We start from the raw sequence: 16,720 nt of genomic DNA on the forward strand, positions 1-16,720 counted from the left end.
ACTGTCTTCCTATATCTTCTCCTGAATTCATGCAGATCTGTAATTCATCTTTTCAGCATTTTACAGAACGTAGACACATTCTGCTAACCCAGAGGCTTTCAAATTTGTCACTAATTTCCTGTGTAAGCAGCCCTCATGGAACATTCCACACTCAATTTATAGTCCCCATCTAAGATTACCTTTATTTTTCTTGGGTGGAAAATGCAGTACTAAGTGTTACTCATATGTTCAAAATGATACTCATGTACATGACCTTAAAAATACCCATATATCTTAATTTAACAGACACCCATTCACTATTTTATATATTTTGACCAAATGCAGACGCTATATGGAGTTCCTTCCTTAAATGGTTTCCACTTTTCCAGATCATAAGCAACTTGCTGTGTGAAGAAAATGTACAATTGCTTTAAAAAATTCTCTTTCTCTTTCTCTTTCTTACACACACACACACACACACACACACACACACACACACACAGGGATAGCCATTTTCTTAGACTAAGTGCCCTGTTCTCCTCATTTCTGCCCCACATTTTTATGATGGTATATCAGGGGCATTCTCCCCTTCTTCCCTGATATACCATCGTAAAAAAGAAAAACATAAAGCAGACAAACAGCCCTGGCCGGGTGGCTCAGCTGGTTGGAGCGTAGTCCCTTACACCAAAAAGGCTGCGGGTTCAATTCCTGGTCAGGCAATACCTAGGTTGCGGGTTTGATGCCCAGTCGGGGTGTGTATGGGAGGCAACTGATTGATGTTTCTCTCTCCCTCTCTCTCTAAAATCAATAAACATCCTCAGGTGAGAATTAAAAACAACAACAAAAAAACCCCCAAGCAAAGCAAAAATGAAAAAAGAAATCCTGGCCATTACAAAACTGCATAACCGCTGCTTCTCAGGGAAGAAAATAATACTTACTGAGCATTTACTGAGTGCCAGGAACTTAACACCATCATTACATTTTAATTCCATAAAAAATATATTAAAGAATAAAACAAATAAGGACTTCGGGGTTGGACTTCCAGTTTTCCTGCTTGGGAAATGGGCATCCTTGGGTGAGTTATTTAACTTCTGTGACCTTCAATTTTATCATCTCCCAAGGGGGGTTTGTAAAATTACCTTCTCTACAGGGGGCAGATGCGGGGTGGAGGGGATCAAGGGGGGGGAACATCAGTAATACTTTCAACAATAAAGATACATTCTAAAAGATGCAGAGAAAGAAAAATAGACAAAAACAAAGTTATATAAGGTATGTATATGTGGGTGATGCTCAATATATAGTAATTATTTGCACACCCATTTGCCAGATGAAACTGCAGTTCAGGGAGATGAAATAACTTGCTTAACAAGGTAAATGAGTTCTAAATGACAAAACTGAGACTCAAGCTCACTGGGGATAGCTGTTTCTAAAGGTCAAAGCCTACCGCCCTGCACTACACACTGCCTCCCCCCCTTCAGTAGGCAGAGCAGAGCTGCAGCTGTTCAAACTATGTCCAGCCGGGGATCAGGCCATTCGGGGTGTGTCTTTCTGCTGGGGAGGTCCTGCCAGAAGTTTATTAACCTGAGGAACTGGTGGTTAAAGGACCAGGAAATCAGCAGGAAGAGCTCCGCCCAGTTTCAACAAAGACTTCACTGTCAGAGGGATGTCCCTGAGCACAAGGTATGGCCTGTCCCCCAACAAGCCTCCTGGGGGCTTACAGGTGAATCCTTAGGAGGCTGAGTGATGTCATGCCTTGACCCTCTCACAGAGCAGCCTAGAAGGGAGGAGGGCTTCTGCCCTGTCCAGCATGACTTTGATTATCATGATTGTTGTAAGGGGTAGGAGGCACGTCCTGAGGCTATGCAGATGTGGTGCCCCGCAGAAGGGGAGCACCCCGGCAGAAATGGCACCTGCTTACCTGTGTGCTCCAAAGTCTAGCTCACCTGCATTGCAGATTATTAAGAGGATTAAAGGAACCTATGTAGTTACCTGAACTTACTTGTGAGCACATCTGAGCTAAAGGGGAGAAGTGCGCCCCAGGAAGGCAGAGCAGCAGCAGGGCCGGCAACCAGGCAAAGATGGGTCAAGACCGTCAATGGGACCCCAAAGGACTCACTATCTGGTAATACCTGGAGAAATTCACATCACACTTAGTGTTCAGAGTATAAAGTGAGGAATTCATGTTTGCCAGGTAGCCTGAAAATAAATGGCACGGAATCTATATGACTTTAATTCAACTCTAAGAATTCAACCACTGAGAATTCCACCATTGCGAAAAGAGAATAGCAAATATTTGATAACTGGTTTCTAATGTCCAAAGGACTTGCTGAGGGCCCACCTGGTCTAGCTTCCTACCAAACACACCTTATGCTGACTTCTTTTACCGCAGTTAGAGGCAGTCTCCAACTCTAGCAGAGACTCCCACAGCTGCTCACAGCCTGGAGATAAGGCATCTGAGTAAAGAAATGACAATAAAGAGCTTAAAAATACTGTTGGAGCCTTTCTATGAAAACTCTCACTGCCTTCAAGTTAAGTTTGTCCAACTACTCCCATTGGTCACCTTTACCAAACCTATGCACCTGGAGAGATGCTGCTGTGCTTTCTCCATTAGTGAACGTTCAGGAAGGATCAAGGTATGTTCAAGAAGCTCATGGACATAATTTAGTGCTTTGTTTGGCTCCATTACACTCTACTATCTCCGGTCTGCTTTGCAGATTCATGCTATGCTAGATCTTGTATTGGAAATATTTTCTTTCCTTTTGTAACTGGGTGGTCTCATCTGTGAAGACCTTCAGTCCATCAGCCACAGGCAGATCTCTACGACCACCACCCCTACTCATTCACTCCTTCAGCAGCTGTGGACGAAGCATCCACTCCGTGCCAGCACTGAGCCAGCCTAGGTTATGCATAGAGAGCAAAGCCAACAGGATTCCTACCCTCATGGAGCTTACAGCCACTGTATAATCCCCTTCCATCCACCAGCAGCAACTCTGGGTTAAAAAGAAACCTGTCAGTATAACATGAGAATGAAAGAACACCCAGCAGCCAGCCAGCTGGGTAACAACGTGAAGGCTCAGGTCTTCTCTGCAGCCTGGTGCCTGGACTCTCGCCAGGCCTAACTTCAGCGGGGGCACGCGGCCAGCGCTGCTTTCTCGGTGCACACGCCCAGGCTGCTGTCTCTCTCACCTGCTACTGGGTGCTTTGGAGGGGAAAAGCCACATGCACTTCATACCTGTGCCCCTGATGGGTGTGCAAAGGAAACAAGCTGTCTCAATGGAGCAGAAAGACCAGAAGGACCCGATCCATGTCTTAGGAGATGTAGATTTTTCATTTTTAAAACCGTAGGTTCTGGAGCACACTATGTAAAAGATACTGGATCATTCCTTTGTTCTGTCCCCTCCACATTTTTATTTTGCCCCCGCAAGCACCATATCACCGAGTCCTGAGAGCTGCTGAAGGGTACTGGCCTAGATTTCTGTGTGCCCTTTTTGTCACTAGATGGACACAGCCAAGTGTTCTAAGTGGCCACTTCCTGAGTTGCCTCAGGTCAAGGAGCAGAGGGACATCTGTGGTTACTAGGATACCCTGGTTTAGTCTAAAGAACTCAGCAATGGAGCTAAGGATTCTAGTGCCATTTTCCCCCAAACTAACTCCCTGACTTTGGGCCAATCACCTTCTCGGTCAAACACTCTATCTTGGTCTCCTCTGTCAAAAGGGGGCAATACTGAGCAGACCTATAAACACTTGTACATGCTGGCTATTATTGCTATTAATGCATACCCTGCTTATTTTAACTGTCTAGAATTGCTTTTCAATTTAAACTTTAATTATTTAGAATGACTGTGAAGCCCAAGTGAGATAACACATGTGAAAACCCTCTGAGTGAAAATACCATTCAAATGTAAGTTTATTATCGTTGTCTGCTGACTGAGTTTGCCTCTCGGAATGTGCAGGAGAAAATGTAAGGTATGTCAATGGCTGATATGCACACGGACACTTCTATGCCACATTCGTCTATACAACTGCCACCAACACATCAGAGAAAGGCCGAGACAGGCTTCCCAGGCTTGGACAGGGTGGGCAGAAAGGTACGAGGTGGCTCCAACATCACAAGGTCCGCATAAACTGGCTTTCAAAACACTATTTACTGACTCCCAATCAATGGGAGGTAGGAAGCAAAGGGATTGGCTTTGCATTCTCCTTTTTCAAATAAACAGGACAGTTGTTAAACCAGAAGTGAATCTGATCCTGTGTGGCTTTAAGAGCAGTCAGCTGCATTCTGCAACAGGCAAAAATGTAAACAGAGCCTGAAACTCTAGAGCAGGGCAGACTGGCCATAGGTTTCATAATGGGAGAGTCTGTGGGCCCTGAGCCAAGGAAAATGAAATGCTAGCCTGGGCCTTTAAACAGAATCATGTAAAAGCGGAGTGCATATTTGTTTAACACACACACACACACACACACACACACACACACAGTTACACACACACAGTTACACACACAGACCTTTTTCTGTGCCAATACTTTTCTGAACCCTCCTGAAGAAAAGCCGGAATCCGGAGTACGTGGTACAGAACCAATATTGTTTGTATAGATCTGGTTTCTTAGCATGAAAAGGTTTTCCTGCTGAACGGTGGAGAGTTTCTTTCTTTCTTTTTCTTTTTTTGGCCCAAGTTAATTACGAAGTATGACTGTGAAAATAAAATAAATGAGCCCATTCCACCCATCCCCATATCTGAATTCTATCGTATGAGTTGCCAATTGGTTTTCTAGTCATCTCACTCAATATCTGCTGTTAATTTGCTCGCTATTTCAAGAACTTGAAGACTGTCATCAGAGTCCATGATGCATTACAAAACTTATAGCTGGAAATTAAAACATCTGACGCTCTTCTGACAGGGTGAACATAGTACTCTTGCACTGAACAGAACAAGGAGAGGTGAGCAACCTTGTAGCTCTTGGTAGGCAGGCACAATTACAAATGCTGCAGAGCCGAATCAACACTTAACTCCCACTTTGAAAAATGCTGAGCAAATTACATCCAAATGAATGAATGAACTCAACATGCTTATGATCCTAAATGGGGGGAAGAGAGGAGGCGGGAAGAAAACCCTGCTCCCTCTGCCTTTGAAAATGCAACTCAATGGGCTTTCTCTTGCTATTTCAGCCGTTTTAGAATTACACCGCCTAGGCCCCAGATCTAATTTGCCTGCTGCAGAAGTTAAGGCACTTCCTCCACAGTTACTAAATCTGACAAATTACACCTGGGTCTGCTCTAACACGAAAAAATGTGCTCTTTGTTCCTGACCCCTTGGTCAGCATAGAGATCAAATTCCTGCCCATCGGAAAGCCCCACTCATATTCATTAAAGCCGCGGGGGACCGGCTCGCATTGCCGGGGAGAGGGAGCAAGGCGCAGGCTGCTGCTACACCACAGGGCCGCTCTGCTCAGGCAGGGCCATTGGACTTTTGACGTTTTGCAACTTGGCTACTGATCAATGAGTACCTGGATTTTTTTTCTTCTTCTATATGGCATCTTAGTAACAAAAGAACACTTGAAATCAGAAAGAAAAGGGGAAAAAAAGGGTTAGTCGATGTTTAAATGCCAAGTCCCACGAGTTGAGTTTACAGAAACTTGCTTGCATTAAAATGACGGCTACGCAGATCAGTAACCAGAAACACAAAAATGATTCTAAAATGCCACTGCCCCCCTACCCTGGCCAGACAAGCAGTGTGTTACCACAGTGGCTAATGTAGGACAGATTAGAGTGTTGTCTCCTCTTTCTAACCATCCTCAGCCTCTGGAAAAGATTACAGAACCGAGGGTGGTCGTAAAGAGGAAATCAGGAAGCATCTTGGAGGCAGAGAATCAACACAAGGGATGCAAGAAACCTACAGCTTTCCTGTCGTACAGCAAAGTCCTAGGAGGGCCTTGCTGCCTGGTAACACAGACCGTCTTCTTCTGTCCCTCAAAGAGGGAGAGAACATAATAGGCCATGTTAAGAAAAGGTGTGACTGGACTGCTGCTCCCAAAGATGACAGCACATCACGCCTGATTCCTTTCTTTAAGATTCCTGTAATAAAGAGACAGTGAAGGACAGCAGAAGCCACACAAGCTGCCATAAGGCCTCCTGTGGCACAGGTGTCTCCAGGAATGTGCCAACTCTCATCCTCCTTGCAGGGGAGCACTTTTCTCCCAGGAAAAGGCACCCCACTTACAACACTATTGGTACTGGCTGCTGAATTTTCCCAGGCCCATCAAACACCACCGAGATCCCCTTCCCTGTGGATCTAAGAAGTCCCACAGCACACTCCAATCGTAAACACACAGGAATGCTTTGGAGGGTCTTACGTTATTTTCCACATACACATTTCTGCTAAATTGTACATCAGGAGATACTGCTTTCCTCCTCCCTGATCTCTAGGAAACGTTCAGCTATGCTACAAGTTCTGAACATGTAACAGATATGGACTAGGACTCCTTTGCTGCAGGAAACCAAGTTGTCAAAGTCCACATGTTTTAGACACATGAGTCATACCTGTCTTCCTGGTCAGATGGCAATTACTTTTGAGAAACCCATGACAGGATGGAAATCCTTAGTACCAACGTTCTGATTTCTGATTTCTGTTTTTAGATTAACACCACCAGCATTATCAGCAAATCAGAACTTAAGTATTTCCTCCAAAAAAGTCACTGGGAAAGCACGTAAATCAAACTTAAACGAGTTTCCACTGTGTTGCGGTTGCACTATCTAATGGACTACTCAGCGGGCATTCACCTATGGGAGAATCTCAGGGATGGAAAAACCCAGCTTCTGAAGCGAGAAAAGGGGTAACTTGGCTTCTAGTCAAAAAGCGGTTAAAAATTGTATAAGATATTAAGATAATCAAGCATGCCCGCAAGATCCTGACTTTGAAGACTCTGACTTTGGTGACATTAAAGTGAGTGACGTAGGACGAGACTAGTGCAGATCTCATTGCCCGTTTTTACCAATAGAGAAGTTCAGTGATTCCTCTTGTCACACAATCAGTAGAGGCCGAATTAGGGCTAGAACCCACCCTCTCTGACTCCTACCTACCTCGTGCAATAGTCTTCATATGAAGCGGAAAAAGGTACAAAGTACCCTGGAAACACCAACCCCACTATATCAGTAACAGCTACCACTTATCAGATGCTCACTCGATGTCAGGAAGTCTTCTGCGTACTGCAGATGCATTAACACATGAATCCTCCTAACAACCATGTGAGGGACGTCACGTTGCTATCTCCCACTTTAGAGATGAGCAAACACACGCATGGAGATGTTCAGAAACTTGCCCCAGGTTCCAGGGCTGAGTGAGTGGGAGGGCTGGGAAAATCTGCCCTCCCTGCACAGAAATGCTCATGGAGGAGTTCCTAAGTCACTGTGCAGGTTATCAACAGTCCTGGGAATATTCATTTTAACAAAACAGCTTCACAGCAAGACCCAAATTACTGATGCCTCCAAAATACAGGATGAGACTGAAATTTCTGTTTCATCAACCTCTGCATTTTTTGTTCAAACACAAAGCAGCAACAACTCCTATGGGTGAGACAAATTCCAAGTAAAGATCTCCCTTGTTGTAATGAGGTGCTAGGCAGGAAGTAGTCAAGCTTTCTGGAAACCCCAACAAATTATAGATAAAAACAACCTCAGGATAACATTTCAGATGGCTAATGGTGCCTATTTTATTGACTTTACCACCTTTCCAATGTTAAAATAAAATTTTTGGATGATATGAATCCAGTTCAGACATAAACTTTCTCCGAAGTTTGTTTGCACCACCACCAAAAATGAATTATCCCTCATCACATCACATTTTTTGAACTATAATGTTTTTGAAAAAAATGTGAGATGCTGCCAGATCTGCCCCAGGATCCAGAATCGCTCTCTTATTTATCACAGCCGTATCTGATTTAGCTAAACCAGATCTAAACAGGTTTGGATCTGCTCAGATATGGAGGAGGTTTGTTTGCTGTCATCCCTTCCACAACTATCAATCCAGGGATCTGGGAAAGACCTGCTTGCTCAGGAGCAGCCTTCAATCTTCTGTACCCTCTGAAGATTTTTCAAAAATCATTTGAAGTTACTGAAAAAAATGATCATGACTCCATGCAGTGCTTCTCTGTCAGTCAGAGGTCATGCCTCAACTACCAGATGGTCATTAAGAAGCAGCTGGAAAAGTTCCCTCTCTCTCCTGTTCTTTACCCAGAAATGCTCATATCAACATCCCACACTACCCTGAGATCTGTTTTCAGATTCCTATTTGAAAAGACTGATCTCTGCTCTTTATTCTGTTTTCCCTTTACCACCTCACATATAAAATAATTCACTGACATACACCAATAAAGCTGGATACACCCACTCAGATAATAACCACCAATTATCACACCATGACCACTGCCACCCCAGCCACACCATGCACCCTGCCGTCAGACTCAAATCAGGATGCGACCATTTAGTACCCGTGTGACTCTTGAGCAGTTACTTAACCTTTCTGTGCCCCAGTTCTCTCATCTGCCAAATAAGAATCATAATAGTACCCATCTCTTAAAGGTCTTCTCAATAAATGAGATAATGGATATAAAGGATTTAGAACAGTGCCTGGCATTTATAGTATGGACTCAATTAAGAGTTCACAATCATTCGGAGGTTGATTTTAACATGATATACTTCCTGTACCCGCTCATCAGTCCTTTTGGGTGCCAAATAAAATAGGAACTATCTCAAGTTTCTGTTCTACGGAGGGTTTTACAAACCAAACTGTAGAGTGGGGTGGCCAATCTGATTTTACTGTTTGTCTTCTTCTAGTCTTAACTTGCAACTCCTGCGGCGGGACTGCAATACTTCTGCTGGGTGGGTAGAAGTTAATTCTTCAGCTCTATGTACAGATAGAACTCTCAATAAGTACATAAATAATAAAAATCCAAGACTTCTTTGATATGGATCTCTTGATCTAACAGTCCCATTTTAAAGATTAAAAACTGGCTCTGAGGGCTCAAGTTCACATAAATACTTAGTGGCAGAGCCAAGGCTAGGAAAAGTAGTAATTATTACCCTAAGCAAACCGCCAGGGACTCTTCTAAATCCACTGCAAACGTCACCTACTTTAATCTTCATCATAACCATCTAACGTGGGTATTATTTTCACCCCCTTGGAGATGCAGAAATTGGAGCTCCACCTCTGTGAATTAGCTTCTTCAAAACCAGACAACAGACAATAGAGCCAAGGCCAAAATAGGTCTTGTCTGGCCCCAAAGAATATGCACCTGCTCCAAGTTTTCTGGACCTCAGAGCAGAGAACTCTAGTCCTGAGCTCTCCCCCTGTGACTTCCCAACTGTCCATGCATCAGCCTCGTCTGGGGAGCTCTGAAAAATACGGATTTCTGGGCTCCACATCGGGAGGGAGAATCAGACTTTCGATGGGCAGGGTTTCAAAATCTGTATTTCTTCAGAATGAGTGATTCTGATGTGTAGCAAGAGTCAAGCAACCCTAATCTAAGCAAGATATTGTATGAGTGCTTCCAGTATAAAATGAGAGGGAAATAAGTGGCCGAGGCTGACAGAACATTCAGGGTAGCTGAGTCTGCGTGAAGACGAACAGTGGTGACCTTCCCCCAAATCCTCTGTGTCCCAGGGACGCACATGAAGCCCCACCCGCATCCACCAAAGCCCTGCTCCCACTGGTCTTGGCTGAAAGACCTCTGCACCCCAATGAAAGCCGTAAACACGGCCTCTGCAGCAGTGCCAGGCTACGGGTTCTGTCCGAAAGACAGCACCAAGCTTCCTTTCCAGCTTTATCTGTTTCCTTGAAAGCACCTAAGTCTGCATCACGCTGAGCGCTGAGCGAAAACACGGAGGGCAGGCAGGACTGTTCGAATGAACACTTACCAAGGCGCACCGTATATTCTGAATCCCTTCACTGTCACCTCCGAGTCTTGTAAGTAAATACTGTTTGTCAGGAGGGACTGAACGTTGTCAAAGTCCTCTGGTTTCAATTTGGACACAGAGGGGAAACGGTAGTAGTCCTGTTTAACGAGGTCTGCCATGAATTCCTTATCAAATGTCAGTTCATGGTTCCCAGCAATCACTATTTTATATTCATATGGCAGGTTTCCTGAAATAAGAAAAAAAGAGCACCAATTAGCACGTTCATTTCCCATCACGAAGTACAACAGCCGAGGCTGTGTGATTAGCAGACGGTGCACCCAAATGAAATAGCTCATGCATTCCTTTATATTTCCATGGGAACCGAAATTTATGACTACTCCTTTATGCTAACAAAAATGATAATAAACGGGAAATGGGAAGCTGCTAAGAAGCTAAAAAGCTACTAAGAAGACATTAAGTTTTCTGGTTCCATTTTCCTCTTCTGTATGCTACAAATTCACTGCGACGAATCTGGCAAAAAGCACTTTAATTGCGATCCTTAAAGAAAGGTCTGGACTTGGTTCACTCCTCAAAAAATAAGCAGACCACATCGTAAGGTATTTCAACATAGAATCACTATGTTGTACGCCGGAAACTAATACTGTATTATTCAATAAAATAAATAAGCCAACCAGCTATTCTTAACAACTCAGATAACTGCTAGATTTTTAACATTCCTCCATTTAAACAAAACGTGGCACAGTCAAGCATTTCACAATTTACACAAATGAAAGGAGCTACGTAATACAATTCCATACTGTAAATTAAAGTTTACCTTTTGGCTCGGGAATAAAAAGAACATTAATAATGCCTCCCCCTGCCCCCCCAATTAGAAGGCTAACTTTCTACCGGTTGGGGATGGGGGAAGAAACTGTAAAGCTTAACCCCCTTTTAATATTTATGGTATGGAAATGTGAGTTCTCGGTGTGTGCTTTTTATGCAAAAGTTTCCCGATCGAAATGAGATAATTCTGGGAAGAAGAATGAAAGCTATAAAGGAAAACCCAAACACCAGACTTCTGCATAGATTTATAATGTTTGAATAAAGTACAGATCATACATATTAATAACTCACCGTGATGCTATAAGAACCAAAATCCAAAGGGAGATAGTGTCGGGCAGCTGTCCCCATCCTGAAATTAATGCCCTTTCTATGCGTTTTCATTACCCATCCCTCAAGCCTCACCACTGGGCTGCTGCTCATTTCATTTCATTTCATTTCATTTTATTTTGAAAGGAAAAAGGGGTGGGACAATGGTGCCTATAATTCCAGCTTCCCCAGGCTCCTGGGTCCAACGCAAAATGAATGTTCCCTGCGACTGCATGAAGAATGAAAGTTACCACTAGCAGGACACTCGATACACTTGGAAAGAATTGGTCTTTACCAGCAAGCCAGAGGCAATGATTTAATTAATGAAGCTTAGTGAGGAAGAGAATTATATATTTTGGGGGTGGGAGGTGCGGGGAGATTTTGTCATGGGTCGACTTGGATCTCAGCAACGCACACTGTAGAGATTACAAGGTGAAGTCCGCAATCCCAGCAGCACACTGGGATCAAATGTGTCTGCCAACACCGAAGTGATTTTTAAGATTGCTACAATATGCTACGGGTTATTCTTTAGCTTTCACTTTTTAGGTTTCTAACAGTAATAAAATTGCCTATATAGCATGTGGGTTAATGGGGAGGCTAAAGAGAGAGATGAAAGGAGTGGGAAAATAACACTGCAGAAAGATGAAACTGGAAACACTGTGGCCAAGTGTCAATGGGTATCCTCGGCTGCTAGTCCACGATGGGGTGGCGTGCCTTTGGTCTCAGTTATTTGCAAGGTGGACAACTCATGGAAAATAGGAAGCCTCTCTCAAATGCATGTTTATAGGGGTTTATAATCTGTACCAGCATAAGGCAATAAGGAGTGCAATGCATATTCATAGTGCAAGCTGCTTGGATAGAATGATGATATTCTGCACAATTCCTTGCACTCAAAATATGGATAAAAGATGCATTAACGGGCTGCAAATTCCCAGCACTGCCCACGACGGAAATTTGTAAGATGCCCCACGGCTCTAATATCATGGCTCTGTGACTCCATTGGCCTAATACCACCCCGCCCCCCAAGTTTACCTGTGTTCCCAAGGCTGGAGCATTTTCCCGGACAGTAATCTGTTCCATGGCAGGTCCTACCAGCGTGAATCTATGAGCGACTGTATTTGTACAAGTCAGGCTGTAGCTGCCCAGTTCCCCTTTAATCATTCATGATGATGGACTCACTGTAAACCCTTTTTTTATGCACCACTGCTCTTGCAACAGGGCTTGGTTTCTCGCTTTTTCCATTTTAGAGCTTTGGTGCAGAGATGGCATGGGTGAGGTTGGGAGGCAGGGCAAAAGAAAGCACACGTTTCCCCTTCAGACCAGTTTGTTTTTTGTTGTGTTTTTTTTTAAAAAGGTAAAACTGCTGCAAAGTAAATCTTCCTCAGGAAGATAGGACTCCTCAGAGTGTTTTAAATCAAATTGGGAGACTCGACATAAAGAAGTAGCCACCAAAATGAACAGCCGCAGAAACGGTGATGAAATTTACACACTGCCAACAAACTCATCTCTTTCTGAGAATCCAATAGCAGCTCCCAACTTCCAGTCTCTGTCACCTATGTTATGAGATTGTCTGACATATTTTCTTTTTTTGCTGAACTGACCTTTCCTCTATAATCTGCCAACCTTTATGTTTTATATGAAAAGTGTAAGCAGGGCAGCTGACAAACCTCCTGCTACTTGACAGCATTTTAGTTTTTTTTTCAGGCTAGATTAATTTGGAAGGTTCTGCAGTCAAGCTCCAAACTTCTTGGTATTCAAATATCATCAAACAAAAAGGTGCCTGCTTTTATCCACTTTATTCAGACTAACCGATAGCAGCTGACCTGCCTGAACAAAAAAATCAAGGCCTCATAGTGTCATTCCGACACGGAAAAACTCTTGCTTCAAATGGCCTGAAGAACTTGACCAACTAACCAGTTCCATCTTTCCTAAGACATGACCTATGTCTTACGTGTGATACATAAAATTATTTTAGATGGAATGGAGATGCACATTTGGCAAAATGTCAAGTAGTTTTCTGTATGTTTTAAAAATACACATTGCCCGGCCAGGCATGGCTCAGTGGTTGAGCACCGACCTAGGATCCAGGCGATCGGGGTTCGATTTCCAGTCAGGGCACATGCCCGGGCTGTGGGCTCAATCCCCAGTCGGGGGCGTGCAGAAGGCAGCCGATCAATGACTCTCTCATCATTGATGTTTCTCTCTCTCTCTCTCCCTCTCCCTTCCTCTCTCTGAAATCAATAAAGATATATTAAAAAAATAATAAAAAATAAAAATACATATTTGAAAAGATACAATGTAACAGTGCAAATAATACACTAGTTCATTTTTCTAGTTTTTATTTTTCTATTTTTATACAGGGTGGGGCAAAAGTAGGTTTACAAAGTTGTTCATATGGAAAGTAATACATTAATAATAATAACAATAAAAATACAAAAATAAACTGTGTTTCACATACTCACAGCTGTAAACCTATTTTTGCCCCAGCCTGTATATAAAATATGAGATTATTTAAAGAAAACAACTGAACAAATAATTGTACAGATAATTCACAAATATGGCCAATAATAGCACAGATAATTCACAGGTATGATGATGGCAGTAAATGATGAATAAAATGTGGAAAACGAGTCCCTTGGGTCTGGTTGGAGCTATGGACCGTGGTGAGACCATAAACTCTTAGAGGCAGCAATTAAGTCTCATTCTAACCTGCGTCTTCTTACTGTATCTGTTAGTGCCTCACAGTTTCACATAAATAGATGCTCAGTTAAAAATTACAGGATATTGAAAGTCAGATGGGTCCTCACTGGGCCCTAGAGTTCTAACTGCCCCACGTTCTGGCTGCCGCCTGGTCCCTAAGCAGTCGCCACAAACCCTTCCAGGTTCCTCTCCAGCTGCCAGGCTCCTTTTGACCCCCTACTGGGCATACGACATGTCCTCTAACCTCAAGGAAGGCTTTCTTCACTCCTCTTACCTGCCCTATTACTCTATTTGTACCTCATTTAATAACAGGCCTCTTAACTCCATTCCTCCCACTCCCACTGGCACTTTCCAAACAGCTCTCTTAGATTATGTTGAATCTTTGTCTCTCTCTTTGTAATCGCTTCCTTAGCGAGTTTATGTTTTCCCATCCCATGAAAACAAAACACAAGCAGCCCTTCACACACACACACACACACACGCACGCGTGCACGCGCCTCACATACAATTCTATACCATCCCTAACTTTGTGGCTTCCTTGAGATGCCTCCTCATTTCACTTCTATAGTTCTGGAAAGAGAATTCCAGGAGCTAGCAACTGGTGGGCCAAATTCAGCCCACAGATGTATTATAGTTGGCCCTCAATTGTGTTTTATTTTTTTTCAATTGAACTAATATTTGGAAATCGGGAGTTCTGGGTTTCTAGCTTATTTTGGAAAATTGCAAGATCGGGCGAAGCTGACCTCCATCTGCCGCAGACCTTCCCACTTTCTATTACTGGTCACATCTGGCCCCTTGATCCATGTTTGTGTTGCCTGATGGGCCATTATCAGAATTAGCAACTTAGAGACAAATGGTTACTCAGAACTGACCCAACAAAGTCTTCCAAGAGTTTACCCTGGAATATAAGTGATGACCTAACAGCCAAAGCCAAGACTTATTCTCCATTCCCATCTCCACTGATCCCACTGCCACTGTGGCACCCCTGTGCCTCAGAGGATCAATCCCCTTGATTACTGACGTCACACTCTCGTTCCCTCCTCCCCATCTGCTGCTCCTCTTCCTCCTTCGTCTTCCTCAGCTCCCTCTGCCTCTTCACTGACTCATTACACTCTCCCTCTTCACCTTTACTTCTGTGGGTATTACTTAATATTTTCTGACTGTATGTCTCCCATTTCTATTCCTTGTGATTCAATTTTTAAACCATGACAATTTAAACCATGGGGGCGGCCTAAGGTGAAGGGTGGGGGCTCCAGGCTGCGGCATGTGTTAGCTGCATAACCTTGGACGGAGTCCTTAAGCTCTCTTAAAGCGCACTAGCAAACGCGGGTAATAACTGCACCCCCCTCATCGTTTTCAAGATAAAATGAAGAAAAGCTTTTAAAGCGCATGCGTGATATGAAGTAGAAACAATCAGTGCATGTTCAGTATTTTTCACTTGATTTTATAAGTTTTGCTTTTTGCATACAACTCGTCTCTCCCCTTAGACTGCGAGGTCTTTGAAGGCATGGAGCGTGGCTTGTGGTTCTTTGTTTCACACAAGGTACCCCATTCAACACGGTCCAAATGACAGGAGCACAACCAGTATTTGATGAATTAGTGAAGGAAGGAATGAATCTCTCAAGATCTGTCAGGAGCTTCCTTAGAATTCCAGAAATTGAGCTCGTCATCCTGGGCTATGACCAGAGTTACACCAGTGTCATGTTGTCCCACTGAAGTGTCATCCAGTCCAGCCAAATAATCTCCAACAACCGTTTGAAATACAGTTTCATGAAATATAAACGGGGCAAAATACTACTACTACCCCCAAGGTCTTCTGCGCGTTATATAAGATACTGCATTTAAAGAACTTACAATTTCTAACACTTCATAATCACTCAAGAGCTGCATTATAATAATCATTATAATGATTAACCTTCCCAGGTGCTATCCAAGAAAACACCAGTTTATCCACAGATTGGATCACTCCCTGGTCACAACAGCACTATTCTCAAAGGAAAGCATCTGAAGATGGAAATGAAAGCTTTGATTTTCCAAAGGCAGAAGCTGGCATGGTCCACGGTGTCCTTCAAGTTGACAAAAGATTTACTAAGGTCATCAAGGCCTCTGGATCTAGAGGGGATGGTGGGTGGCCTACAAGGTCTCCAAGCTGTACACAGTACAAACGCAGCCACCTCTATCAAGATGATTGTAATCTTGCAAAATGTGTACCCTGAACACATCACTTCTTTCCTCCCTCTGTTGTTCCATCAGCCATCCTTTCTAATATTTACGGAATACCACAAAATGTGCCTGGATCGGCTTCTCATTCACAGTGACTAGCATAACCTGGGATAGATGACACCCAGATTCTGTTTCTCTCCAGTGACTGCTCATTCAGAATGTCTCCAATATCTTACAGCATCGGATGCGTGTGTAGGGAGGAACGGAATATTCAGTAAAGTTGCAGATCTTCAGGTACGTGTAAGTCTGATAAATCCATGACAACTCTGAAGCACACATACAGAGAACTGTGTCAAGGTCAGCCTCCCTTCCTTATCAAATTCGGGGCATTTAGTCTGTCACTTAAAGTGGCTCCCGTAAATCACAGCACATGAACCCAGAAGAGCCTCAGAGACAGCCTGATGTGGTGATTTGAAAGCTGTGCCCCCTGAGCCTCCCGGGGTGGAGCAGGGGACCCGAGGAAAGAGACGGAGGCAGAAGGGAGGGACCCACCCTCATGTTCACTACAGCAGCGCTGCCTTCCTTTATGTTACAATTTGGGGGCAGATTTCATTTGAAGAAAGATATTGCTGGCTTAAAAATATTAAAAGGAAAATCCACTGATGTATCCAATTCTATTTTAGTGATGAAGAAACTGAGCGCGAGGGAGGTGCTCCCACTCGCTAAGGAGAGTCACCGGCCAAGTTGGTGGCACCAGTGGGACAAGTAGAGCTCTTTTGCCTCCTGTGCTTGTTTTTCTTCCAGATGATTCCAAATTTTTAACAGCCTTATGAAGCCTGG

At 43.6% G+C, this 16,720-nt stretch overlaps 1 protein-coding gene across 2 annotated transcripts in view; it reads right to left on the reverse strand.

Moving 5' to 3' along the window:
* MPPED2 (metallophosphoesterase domain containing 2) overlaps nt 1-16,720 on the reverse strand; it is a 163,886-nt gene that overhangs the window by 65,300 nt on the left and 81,866 nt on the right. For both annotated transcript variants that reach the window (XM_087821796.1, XM_016206168.2), the window contains exon 4: nt 9,890-10,115. In XM_087821796.1, the coding sequence (XP_087677922.1) occupies nt 9,890-10,115 (226 nt within the window). The remainder of the gene's footprint in view (nt 1-9,889; nt 10,116-16,720) is intronic.

The sequence above is a fragment of the Miniopterus natalensis genome, chromosome 11 (genome assembly GCF_054644295.1).
Source record: "Miniopterus natalensis isolate mMinNat1 chromosome 11, mMinNat1.hap1, whole genome shotgun sequence".
In the NCBI taxonomy this organism is placed as follows: Eukaryota; Metazoa; Chordata; class Mammalia; order Chiroptera; family Miniopteridae; genus Miniopterus; species Miniopterus natalensis.